Below are 13,824 nucleotides of genomic sequence, written 5' to 3' on the forward strand. Positions count from 1 at the left end.
ACGTTTTTATACCCTTGCAGAGGGTATTATAATTTTGGTCAAAAGTGTGCAACGCAGTGAAGGAGACATCTCCGACCCTATAAAGTATATATATTCTTGATCAGGATCACTTCCTGAGTTGATATGAGCATGTCCGTCTGTCCGTCTGTCCGTCTGTCTGTCCGTCTGTCTGTCCGTCTGTCTGTCCGTCTGTCTGTCCGTCTGTCTGTTTCTACGCAAACTAGTCTCTCAGTTTTAAAGCTATCGTCTTGAAACTTTGCACACACCCTTCTTTCCTTTGCACGCAGTATATAAGTCGGAACGGCCCGGATCGGCCGACTATATCCTATAGCTGCCATATAACTGATTGATCGGAAATGGTATAACTTTGGTGTTTTTAGAGTTAGAGATTTCAAATTTGACACAAGAGCTATTTTTTAAACAGAGAAACATTACGACATGCCAAATTTCATAAGGATCGGTCGACTATATCCTATAGCTGCCATATAACTGAACGATCGGAAATGACCTAACTTTCGTGTTTTTGAAGATAGAAAGCTGGAACTTAGTACTGATTATATTTTTGGTCAGATCATCCGACCTCCCAAATTTTACAACGATCGGCTGACTATATCTTATAGCTGCCATATAACTGAACGATCGGAAATGGTTTTTGGTAGAAATACCAACTTTCGTATTTTTGAAGATAGAAGTTTGGGACTTTTTTTAGATTTTTTATTTTAGTTAATTAGTTTTATTATGATGTAATCATAGGGATCGGCCAACTATATCCGATGTTTGCGATATATATCCGGTTTTAACTGCAAGGGTATATAAACTTCGGCTCCGCCCGAAGTTAGCTTTCCTTTCTTGTTTAGTACATGTATCTGGGTATTTATTTAAATTTTTTCATAAAAAAATATTAAACAATAAAAATTTTATAGCCGAATTCCAAGATTGTCTTTTTTCGATGGTGTCCTGCGGTGGACATCATATCCCGAGAACGGTTCATCCAAAATCAAAAATTCAAAAAAATTTTCTTAGTATATTGTATTTCCTAGTCTGTAAACGAAGGATTCGTAAAAATGTTGATTTAAACAAGAAAGGAAAGCTAACTTCGGGCGGAACCGAAGTTTGAATACCCTTGCAGTTAAAACCGGATATATATCGCAAACATCGGATATAGTTGGCCGATCCTTATGGGAATAGGAATATATAACCCAATTTATTACAATACAAAATCTAAAAAAAAGTCCCAAACTTCTATCTTCAAAAATACGAAAGTTGATATTTCTACCAAATACCATTTCCGATCGTTCAGGTATATGGCAGCTATGGGATATAGTCAGCCGATCCTAATGAAATTTGGTAGGTTGGATCAACTGACCAAAAATAGAATCTGTATTAAATTCCAGCTTTCTATCTTCAAAAACACGAAAGTTGGGTCATTTCCGATCGTTCAGTTCTATGCCAGCTATAAGATATAGTCGGCCGATCCCTATGAAATTCGGCATGACGTAATGTTTTGCCAAAAATAGCTCTCATATTAAATTTGAACTCTCTAACTCTAAAAACATCAAAGTTATACCATTTCCGATCAATCAGTTATATGGCAGCTATAGGATATAGTCGGCCGATCCGGGCCGTTCCGACTTATATACTGCGTGCAAAGGAAAGAAGAGTGTGGGCAAAGTTTCAAGACGATAGCTTTAAAACTGAAAGACTAGTTCGCGTAGAAACAGACAGACGGACAGACAGACGGACAGACAGACGGACAGACAGACGGACAGACGGTCAGACGGACAGACGGACATGCTCATATCAACTCAGGAGGTGATCCTGATCAAGAATATATATACTTTATAGGGTCGGAGATGTCTCCTTCACTGCGTTGCACACTTTTGACCAAAATTATAATACCCTCTGCAAGGGTATAAAAATTAAAATGTCCAAGTGTTTGCAAGTGTTAGCCGCGTTCTTGTTTCATTTAGAATACTCCCAGATGTGGAAAAAAGACGTTCGCTTGTCGCAGAACTTGCTGGAATCGACAGCATGTTTTTGGCCAATTCTTGTAAAAGTGGAAGATCTTTGACTTTTTTTCCAAAATAAAATAACAGAAGCTTCAGATGGTTTTAAATTTAAATATTTCTCAATTTTGCTCTCTACATAATTTTTTTCCAATTTTCTTTGGAAATTGTAAAAATTCGTCAATACCTAGCAAAGTTGGAGAGCGACTTTTTGGTTTTTCTGGAGATTTTTTCATTTAAATTTCAGAGAGCATTGACTTAACTGTCATAAAAATATATTTTTTCTGCCTTTAAAAGGAAAAGCATCTCCTTAAATGGAGGATTTAAAAAGAGTCCTACGAAATGTGCTGTGGAGGGTAAGAAGCGATCCTCTAATCTAAGTAAGGTTTGCTTTTTTAGTTCTTTGATTATAGCAGAATCTATGTTGTCACATGAGCAAAGTTGAGTTAATTTTTTAAACCACAAAGTATATATGTGTTGTTGGCTTTTTATCACTACTCATTTTTTTCGAGCAGTCTTTAAAAAGCTTCAAAAATGTTTAGAGGTACTCTAACAGTGAGAAGTCTAGGTTGGCAATTCTATAAAGTACATTGCGTTGTAATAAAATAAGTTTAATTTCACTCTGCGCGTAGTTTAATGCTACTCAGCATTATAAACACTGAATTCCATCTTCTTTTAACGTGCTGCTTTAGTGTTTTCGTCAACTTACTATTAAGGTTAGAGTGTTTAAAGAACTAAACAAGCTGTTTGGAACAATCAATCAGTGATCTGATTTATGAAATTGGATTTTTTTCTGAAACATCATCCATTAAAAGGTTTATGTTTTGGTATGCACAAGAAAGCCTTTCACAGTGCTTAAAGGCAGCTACAACATTAGCGCCGTTATCCGCAACGAATACAGAAGATTGTGTTTAGGTAAGGGGCCACTCACCTGATGAGCGCATCCGCGCTGAAGAGCGCACCCGCGCTAAAGAGCGCACCCACGCTAAAGAGCGCACCCGCGCTCCGAACCATTTCCGATCGTTCAGTTATATGGCAGCTATAGGATATAGTCGGCCGATCCCTATGAAATTCGGCATGACGTAATGTTTTGCCAAAAATAGCTCTCATATTAAATTTGAACTCTCTAACTCTAAAAACATCAAAGTTATACCATTTCCGATCAATCAGTTATATGGCAGCTATAGGATATAGTCGGCCGATCCGGGCCGTTCCGACTTATATACTGCGTGCAAAGGAAAGAAGAGTGTGTGCAAAGTTTCAAGACGATAGCTTTAAAACTGAGAGACTAGTTCGCGTAGAAACAGACAGACGGACAGACAGACGGACAGACAGACGGACAGACAGACGGACAGACAGACGGTCAGACGGACAGACGGACATGCTCATATCAACTCAGGAGGTGATCCTGATCAAGAATATATATACTTTATAGGGTCGGAGATGTCTCCTTCACTGCGTTGCACACTTTTGACCAAAATTATAATACCCTCTGCAAGGGTATAAAAATTAAAATGTCCAAGTGTTTGCAAGTGTTAGCCGCGTTCTTGTTTCATTTAGAATACTCCCAGATGTGGAAAAAAGACGTTCGCTTGTCGCAGAACTTGCTGGAATCGACAGCATGTTTTTGGCCAATTCTTGTAAAAGTGGAAGATCTTTGACTTTTTTTCCAAAATAAAATAACAGAAGCTTCAGATGGTTTTAAATTTAAATATTTCTCAATTTTGCTCTCTACATAATTTTTTTCCAATTTTCTTTGGAAATTGTAAAAATTCGTCAATACCTAGCAAAGTTGGAGAGCGACTTTTTGGTTTTTCTGGAGATTTTTTCATTTAAATTTCAGAGAGCATTGACTTAACTGTCATAAAAATATATTTTTTCTGCCTTTAAAAGGAAAAGCATCTCCTTAAATGGAGGATTTAAAAAGAGTCCTACGAAATGTGCTGTGGAGGGTAAGAAGCGATCCTCTAATCTAAGTAAGGTTTGCTTTTTTAGTTCTTTGATTATAGCAGAATCTATGTTGTCACATGAGCAAAGTTGAGTTAATTTTTTAAACCACAAAGTATATATGTGTTGTTGGCTTTTTATCACTACTCATTTTTTTCGAGCAGTCTTTAAAAAGCTTCAAAAATGTTTAGAGGTACTCTAACAGTGAGAAGTCTAGGTTGGCAATTCTATAAAGTACATTGCGTTGTAATAAAATAAGTTTAATTTCACTCTGCGCGTAGTTTAATGCTACTCAGCATTATAAACACTGAATTCCATCTTCTTTTAACGTGCTGCTTTAGTGTTTTCGTCAACTTACTATTAAGGTTAGAGTGTTTAAAGAACTAAACAAGCTGTTTGGAACAATCAATCAGTGATCTGATTTATGAAATTGGATTTTTTTCTGAAACATCATCCATTAAAAGGTTTATGTTTTGGTATGCACAAGAAAGCCTTTCACAGTGCTTAAAGGCAGCTACAACATTAGCGCCGTTATCCGCAACGGATACAGAAGATTGTGTTTAGGTGAGGGGCCACTCACCTGATGAGCGCATCCGCGCTGAAGAGCGCACCCGCGCTAAAGAGCGCACCCACGCTAAAGAGCGCACCCGCGCTCCGAACCATTTCCGATCGTTCAGTTATATGGCAGCTATAGGATATAGTCGGCCGATCCTAATGAAATTTGGTAGGTTGGATCAACTGACCAAAAATAGAGTCTGTACTAAGTTCCAGCTTTCTATCTTCAAAAACACGAAAGTTGGGTCATTTCCGATCGTTCAGTTATATGACAGCTATAGGATATAGTCGGCCGATCCTTATGAAATTCGGCATGACGTAATGTTTTATGATTACATCATAATAAAACTAATTAACTAAAATAAAAAATCTAAAAAAAAGTCCCAAACTTCTATCTTCAAAAATACGAAAGTTGATATTTCTACCAAATACCATTTCCGATCGTTCAGGTATATGGCAGCTATGGGATATAGTCAGCCGATCCTAATGAAATTTGGTAGGTTGGATCAACTGACCAAAAATAGAATCTGTATTAAATTCCAGCTTTCTATCTTCAAAAACACGAAAGTTGGGTCATTTCCGATCGTTCAGTTCTATGCCAGCTATAAGATATAGTCGGCCGATCCCTATGAAATTCGGCATGACGTAATGTTTTGCCAAAAATAGCTCTCATATTAAATTTGAACTCTCTAACTCTAAAAACATCAAAGTTATACCATTTCCGATCAATCAGTTATATGGCAGCTATAGGATATAGTCGGCCGATCCTAATGAAATTTGGTAGGTTGGATCAACTGACCAAAAATAGAGTTTGTACTAAGTTCCAGCTTTCTATCTTCAAAAACACGAAAGTTGGGTCATTTCCGATCGTTCAGTTATATGACAGCTATAGGATATAGTCGGCCGATCCTTATGAAATTTGGCATGTCGTATTATTTTGCCAAAAATAGCTGTCACCTAAAATTTGAACTCTCTAACTCTAAAAATACCAAAGTTATACCATTTCCGATCAATCAGTTATATGGCAGCTATAGGATATAGTCGGCCGATCCGGGCCGTTCCGACTTATATACTGCGTGCAAAGGAAAGAAGGGTGTGTGCAAAGTTTCAAGACGATAGCTTTAAAACTGAGAGACTAGTTTGCGTAGAAACAGACAGACGGACAGACAGACAGACGGACAGACGGACATGCTCATATCAACTCAGGAGATGATCTTGATCAAGAATATATATACTTTATAGGGTCGGAGATGTCTCCTTCACTGCGTTGCACACTTTTGGACAAAATTATAATACCCTCTGCAAGGGTATATAAATAAAAGGGCATAATTAATATTGGCCAGCCGGTGTGAAGTGGTTCCGGGAATCTCCAAGTTCACCGAACAGTCCGCCGCCGTCGTAATATTGGTTTTTCATCCCCAATTTTTTACACCACATAACTTTTCCGTTTCCGCCGTTACACATTATCGACGCTCCACTGTGCCAACATACATATGCCCACATGCCCTTACATACATATATCCGTACCTGCATGCATGTCCACATATCTCCAAATATTTTCTGCCTCCGATTTCAGGAAATATAACCGATAAAATTTAACCATACAGTCCACTTATCGACGTTCCACTGTGCCATCATATGTCCCACATGCCCTTGCCCTACTTGCATGTATGCCCACATATTTCTCAATATTTTCTGCCTCCTATTTCAGGAAATATATAACCAAACAAATTAAAAAAAAAAAATCAATTAATTATAAATTTATTTATTTATATTTACAACTACAAAAATTTATTTGATTCGTATTTTCCGTCCGAGCAAAGGGCCAGGTTTTTTAATTCACCTTTCCGGCCACTCAATAATTAAATCGAAAATTTAATTATCGAAAAAGAAATTATAATTAAACAAGAAAGGAAAGCTAACTTCGGGCGGAGCCGAAGTTTATATACCCTTGCAGTTAAAACCGGATATATATCGCAAACATCGGATATAGTTGGCCGATCCTAATTGGAATAGGAATATATAATCCAATTTTTTACAATACAAAATCTAAAAAAAGTCCCAAACTTCTATCTTCAAAAATACGAAAGTTGATATTTCTTCCAAGTACCATATCCGATCGTTCAGTTATATGGCAGCTATAGGATATAGTCGGCCGATCCTTATGAAATTTGGTAGGTCGGATCAACTGACCAAATATATAATCTGTACCAAGTTGCAGCTTTCTATCTTCAAAAACACGAAAGTTGGGTCATTTCCGATCGTTCAGTTATATGGCAGCTATAAGATATAGCCGGCCGATCCTTATGAAATTTGGCATGTCGTAATGGTTTGCCAAAAATAGCTCTCGTGTCAAATTTGATCTCTCTAACTCTAAAAACACCGAAGTTATACTATTTCCGATCAATCGGTTATATGGCAGCTATAGGATATAGTCGGCCGATCCGGGCCGTTCCGACTTATATACTGCGTGCAAAGGAAAGAAGGGTGTGTGCAAAGTTTCAAGTCGATAGCTTTAAAACTGAGAGACTAGTTTGCGTAGAAACAGACAGACGGACAGACAGACAGACGGACAGACGGACAGACGGACAGACGGACAGACGGACAGACGGACATGCTCATATCAACTCAGGAGGTGATCCTGATCAAGAATATATATACTTTATAGGGTCGGAGATGTCTCCTTCACTGCGTTGCACACTTTTGGACAAAATTATAATACCCTCTGCAAGGGTATAATAATTTAATTGTCGATCTTCTTTCTGAACCTAGCCGCGGTTTCAATTCCACCGTTCCAGCTTCGGGTTCCTTAACCTCCATTGATTAAGAATTGAAATTTTCAACTCCACCCGTCTGTTTCCATAATAATTAAATCCGCCAATTAGGCAAAAATTAATTTTTTTTTTTTTCTCTGTGTTCAATCCAAGCCAAGGTCAAGTCCACCTTTCCGGCTCCGCAATTTCGAAAATAGTCAGGAATTGAATATGCGAGCCATACTGGTCGAAATGTACAGACATATCTATATAGACAGTCATCAATTATTTTTCCGAACGATCACGAATTTTCCGGGCCTTGTCCATTTTCCGTTCCGTCATTTCCCTAACGCTGCTTCTACTTCGCATCTGGCAAAATCCGCCTAGAATCTCAACGAACCTTGGCCCTTCTGGGTTTTTCTTTTTGGCTTCCTGAAGTTTCTCCCACATCCGAATTGTGCCGCATCCGACGTTCCTCTCGACATCGGCGCTTCTAATTCCCACTTGGCCTTGCAATCGCAATTCGTCCGCGATCTCACCGGTCTCACTAATGTGGACCGGCTACCGCTTCGTACGAGGCACCCATTGCGCGCGTCAGTCGACAAGTTCTGACCAGCGAATTGGTGTGTGAGAATGCCCACGGGAGACGACCAAAAGCCACGTCCGATCCCAACCATCCGTCTGGACAGATCTCAATCCGCTTCTCCGCGGACGCCTAGCTAACATCTGCGGGTCGCTTTTCGGTCAGGAGACCATTTTTGGATGGGTGCTGACAGGCCCAATATCTCCAGCCAATCCCCGCAGCGTGTCCGTTTTTTCCACACGAGTGGCCCCCAGCCTCGGTGACTCACTGGATCAGCTCCTCATTAAATTCTGGGAGGTGGAAGATGTGCCCACACCGATAAGTTCGGAATCGGATTCCGTTTGCGAGCACAATTTTGTCCAGACGACGAAAAGAGACGAGTGTGGCAAGTACCATACGTTGTGACGCTCCCCTTACGCGACCCCGGGCAGAAGGGTTCCGAGCTAGCGGCTTCACGGTCCTTTGCCCTTGCTCAGTTTCTGCGTAACGAGCAGCGCCTGAAGAGGGACCCGCCCCTTAAGGCCCGCTATGACTCGGTAATTCAGGAGTACATCGACTTTGGCCACATGACCGAGGTCTCTCCCGCGAGCAATTCCGCTACCTACTATCTTCCACATCATGCAGTTTTCAAGCCCGAAAGCACGACCACCAAGGTGCGAGTGGTCTTCAATGCTTCGAGCCCGTCCGCAAACGGGACCAGTCTGAACGACATTCTTTACGCGGGCCCGGTCTTACAATCCGACCTGACGATTCAAATCCTAAAGTGGCGGTACTTTAGGTTTGTCTTCAACGCCGACATCGAGAAGATGTATCGGCAAATTTGGGTAGACTCCAAGCATACTCCGCTCCAACGTATTTTGTTTCGCAATCCCGATGGGGATATCCGCGACTACTAGTTGAAAACGGTCACCTTCGGTGTCAATTGTGCCCCGTTCCTGGCGATCCGTGTGCTGCGACAGCTCGCTGACGACGAAGAGTCGAAGTATCCGCAGGCAAGCCAAATTATCCGGCAGTTTATGTACGTTGATGACGTTCTCGCGGGGGCAGACTCCAAAACTGAAGCCCAAGCTTCGATTCGGGAGCTGAAAGGGGCCCTAGAGTCAGCAGGGTTCCCACTTAGGAAATGGACGTCGAATAACAAGGCAATCCTGGCCCACATTCCGATCGATTACCGTCTCCGTGCTGACTTTCTCGACATCGATGCAGAGAGCACGGCCAAGACACTCGGCGTGCGGTGGAAAGCGACGACTGATGAATTCTTTTTTGTCCCGCCAGAATTGACTTCCGGCTCGGTTTTCACAAAGCGCCAAGTCCTCTCCCAAATTGCCAAATTGTTCGATCCAGCAGGTTGGCTCGCTCCTTTCATTGTTCGGGCAAAAATGTTCATGCAAGACATTTGGCTTCTGGATCTAGGGTGGGATGACGCCCTCCTTCAAGATTTCTGTCAGCGATGGGTTGACTTCCTAAAGAATTACTCGGTGCTCGATCAGATTCGTGTTCCTCGATGGGTCGCGTTCCGACCACACCTAAAGGTCAAACACCACGGGTTCTGCGACGCTTCACAGAAGGCGTACGGCGCAGCAATTTACGCTAATGTCGAAATCGGGTCCACGGTAATAGTGACCCTGTTGACTACAAAGACTCGATTGGGCCCAGTTAAGACGGTGTCGCTCCCTCGACTAGAACTGTGCGGTGCCTTGTTGTTGTCCGAGATGGCCACCGCCGTTCTGCCACAAATGCCAGGGGCCGCGTCTGCCCTATACTGTTGGACCGACTCGACTATTGTCCTCGCGTGGCTGCATAAGCCAGCGTGCCAGTGGACAACGTTCGTGGCCAACCGGGTGACCAAGATCACCCAGTTCACCGTCGTGCAGAAATGGGCACATGTCCGCTCCGAGCATAACCCTGCGGATCTCGCTAGCCGGGGCGTAGCTCTCCAAGATCTTGCAGATAACCAGTTGTGGTGGCACGGTCCTGACTGGCTGCAGAGGCCTCGCAGCGACTGGCCCACTCGAGGCTGTGATACCCCCGTGACTGAACTCGAGAAGCGAGCAGTCAAGGTCCATGTCGCGAAAGTACCCCCCGAAGATCTCCTTGAGCGTTTTTCCACACTCGACAAGGCATTACGAGTCCTTGCCTATGTTAATCGCTTCATCCAGCGCGCGCGGAAGATTCGACCCTCGTTTGAAGAGCACCTGACCGCTAATGAGATTACGTCGGCTGAACGTCTTCTAGTTTCCGTCACTCAGCGCAGACACTTCGTCTCTGAGATGGGCTGCTTAAGCGAAAAGCGTCCAATATCGGCATCCAGTCCGATTCAGAATCTGAACCCCTTCGTGGATTCGCACGGCCTTATGAGAGCCTGCGGCCGGGTCACGTCCTCTGAGCTTCTCCAATATGACGAACGGCGGCACCCTATTATCCTTCCGTACGACTGTCAGCTGTCTCGACTCCTGGTTCATTTTACACATCGCATCACGCTGCACGGTGGCAGTCAGCTGATGATCCGTCTGATCCGGGCCAAGTTCTGGATTCCAAGGGTGAGGAATTTGGTCAAGTCCGTTGTCCATTCTTGTAAGGTATGTGTCATCCACAAGAAGAAGTTGCAGACGCAACTCATGGGAGAGCTACCCAAGGAACGGACGTCTTTCTCGCGCCCGTTCACGCACACCGGTGTGGATTATGCCGGTCCCTTCGAGATAAAAAACTATACGGGGAGGGCCTGTCTCATCACAAAGGGTTATGTGTTGGTGTTTGTGTGTTTCTGCACTAAGGCCATCCATTTAGAGCCTACGTCGGACCTTACGACCGAGAAATTTCTGGCGGCTTTCGCACGGTTCGTGTCCCGGAGAGGATGCCCCCGTCAAGTGCAGTCCGACAACGTGAAGACCTTTGTGGGAGCAGCTGCTCTACTATCCCGCGATTTTCTCCAGAGCCTAAAGGGGGCTGTGACCGGTGCCTATAGTCACCAGCAGCTTCTCTGGCATTTCATTCCTCCGGGAGCTCCCCACATGGGGGGCCTTTGGGAAGCAGGGGTCAAGAGCTTCAAGACCTTGTTCTACAAGTCCGCCGCCACGCGAAAATACACCTTTGAGGAGCTGGCTACTCTCCTGGCGAAGATCGAGGCGTGCCTGAATTCGCGGCCACTCGCGCCAATGTCCGAAGACCCTGCTGACCTGCTAGCTCTTACACCCGGGCACTTTCTTGTGGGAGGACCACTTCTCGCCACGGTCGAGCCCGAGACAAAGGGGGACACCAATTCCATCATCAATCGTTGGCAACACCTCAAGGCGCTTCAGCAGCAATTTCAGCTCCGGTGGAAGGAGGAGTATCTCAAGGAGCTCCATAAGAGAAACAAGTGGCGAGCCCCTACGAGGGACCTCCGCGTTGGGGATATGGTCGTCATCAAGGAAGACAACCTTCCGTCCAATGAGTGGCGTTTAGGCAGGGTTGACGCGGTGTATCCCGGCTCTGATGGCCATGTCCGCGTGATCGACATCCGCACCGCGCGAGGGCTTGTAAAGCGGCCCGTTGTTAAGGTCGTGCTTCTTCCGTTGGACGCGTCCGCCTACCCGCAGTGATCAACATTTCTTCCACTCCAATGTTCCTGTCCAATTGTGCTGTCCCGTAGCTCTGCCCGTAGTTCCGAACCCTCATTTACACCGATTCTGATCATGTTATTTGTTCCTTTATCATATTTCCGTCAGCCATAGCCAACACGATGTCGCCACGTCCACGCAAAACCCAAGCATCGCTGGAGAGCAGATGTACTCGTGGTATTCAATCCTACCGTTGCCGAGTCTGCAATGGAATCCACGTCTTAAAGAAGTGTCGGCGCTTCCTACGCCTTAGCGCCGAGAAGCGGCTCCGAGCGGTTCTTGTGAACCGGTATTGCTCGAGCTGCCTGGCCCACGAGCACTCCGACGGATCCTGTCGTCGGAGTGACGGTTGTAAGACGTGTGGACAGGATCACCACACGCTGCTGCATCTCGTGGAGAAGCCGCGGGCTCGGCGCAAGGCACGCCAAGAGGAGCACCAGTCACGGAGCGCGGGAGTCAGGACACAGAGTGTCACGTCTGGCGCCCGGCCGTCATCCGCCAACTCCCGGCGCGGTTCGGGTGCTCCTCGGCCTGGGTCCGCCACTTTCCGGCAATCCCAACCCGATCCACGGCCACCGACGTCCCGGCACTCGTCGATACATCCTCGGCATTCTTCCGCCACTCCTCGGTTGCCGACCACCGCTCATCCGCCCACGTCATCCGCACCTAGGCGAAGTTCCGCCTCTCGTCGAGGGCTCTCGTCGCTGCTGCAACGGAACAGCGTCAACGTGCTGCCGACTGCACTAGTGCGGATCGACACCGGGACCCGGAGCTTCGACACGGGGGCCCTTATCGACCCATGCACGCCCTCGAGCTGCATCGACGCCTCGCTCGCAGCGTGTTTCCGGCTGCCCACTACCAGCGTGGGGGACGAACAGGTGTGTTCCGCCACCGTGGGGTCAACGACCGATGATAGCGTTCGGCTGGAGGTCATGTTCAAGATCGAGCCTCACGTGCGAGTTCGTACGCCGTCCCGGGAGCTGAGCGAGGCGGTGCGTGCCCACTTCCGAGGCGTGACCCTGGCGGATGAGCGATTCCATCTGCCAGCGACAATTTCCGTCGTCCTGGGCGCAGATATGTACCCACGGATTATTCAACCGGGCTTCCTGAAGATCCAGGACGGACTGCCAGTGGCCCAGAGCACCGTGTTTGGATGGGTCGTGTCCGGAGCCTGCCACCAGCCATAACACCGAGGGAGCTATTGCAACCCGAGCGATTGCAAGGGGGGCGGAATGTTTAGGTGAGGGGCCACTCACCTGAAGAGCGCATCCGCGCTGAAGAGAGCACACGCGCTAAAGAGCGCACCCACGCTAAAGAGCGCACCCGCGCTGAAGAGCGCACCCGCGCTGAAGAGCGCATGCACACTCGCCCCTCTGTGCCCTCTCTTCTCGCTCGTTGGCTGTCGGCGATCTCTTTTTTTTTCACTAGTTTTTAAGATCAATTCGATGTACGCAGCCAATAAAGCTGAACGCGCTTTTATACTGAAACCGAAGACGCCCCCGACTTCTCATTTTTCTGGAATCTTTTTGCGGAACCACGCCCCCCTACACAGATTGTATTTTATCAAAAATATTAAATTCCTCAAGAATGCTCTTAACTTGGTTTATAATGTTTTCACCTGTCTTTTTGTGCTCTGAAAACTCTTTTACACCTAAAAGTTTACCTTTTAATTCAAGCGCTTAGTAAAAAAAAAGATTCTCTGAGTGTACTCGTCTGTCCCCATGTCAGTGGTGAAGACCAAATTCTGTTCTTTGTTGTCTTTTATAAGTTGTTCTTTCAGTTTCATATATTCATCCATCAAAATTGTTTTACTAAGGGTTTTGCGCGAAACAACTAAGTCCGTGAAACTGTGCCCGTCATAATCTGCGCCAATATTTATCAAGGCCTGAGCATATTTTTGAAAACCACAACCTAGAAAACAATGGATCATATGTACTTTAAATTTGTCAAAGACAAGTTTTGAAAATATTCAGTACACTGACCTTCAGTCACACTTAAGGAATGCAAATTTTTTGCCACTAGGGCCAGTTGCTTACTAGAAAGGTTATCTATGGCACTTTTTGGCAACGGTTTAACTGAAAACCCTGTTGTTTTTGGTTGGTTGCTAGTCGCAGACTTGGCTAGTGAAACGCATTTATGCCGGTTCAGCGTTCCTGTGCCGCTGCCCTGCTGGTACGCCAAAACGTTTTTGCAATCCATGCAACAAACATAGTCGACTAAGGCTTTATTGTACTTTATTAATTGCAGGGACTGTAAGTGTTTTTTATAATAATAATTAAAAATAAGAATTATTTTTCAATTTTAATAAAAAAAAAAAAAATTTAAATTATGATTCAATTTTTATTAAAAAAATTGAAAATAAGTGTTACGATTCAATTTTT

At 44.8% G+C, this 13,824-nt stretch overlaps 1 protein-coding gene across 2 annotated transcripts in view; it reads left to right on the forward strand.

The window, feature by feature from the left end:
* LOC108118554 (protein Tob1-like) overlaps window positions 1-13,824 on the forward strand; it is a 463,756-nt gene that overhangs the window by 413,063 nt on the left and 36,869 nt on the right. The window contains exon 4 of one of the 2 annotated variants that reach the window (XM_070280407.1): window positions 11,552-11,711. The exons of the other annotated variant lie outside the window; for it this stretch is intronic. Coding sequence (XP_070136508.1) covers window positions 11,552-11,696 — 145 coding nt within the window. The 3' untranslated portion in view covers window positions 11,697-11,711. Of the gene's footprint in view, window positions 1-11,551; window positions 11,712-13,824 lie in introns of those variants that run through there. 2 annotated transcript variants of the gene reach the window in all.

This window comes from Drosophila bipectinata, chromosome XL, assembly GCF_030179905.1.
Source record: "Drosophila bipectinata strain 14024-0381.07 chromosome XL, DbipHiC1v2, whole genome shotgun sequence".
Taxonomy (NCBI): Eukaryota; Metazoa; Arthropoda; class Insecta; order Diptera; family Drosophilidae; genus Drosophila; species Drosophila bipectinata.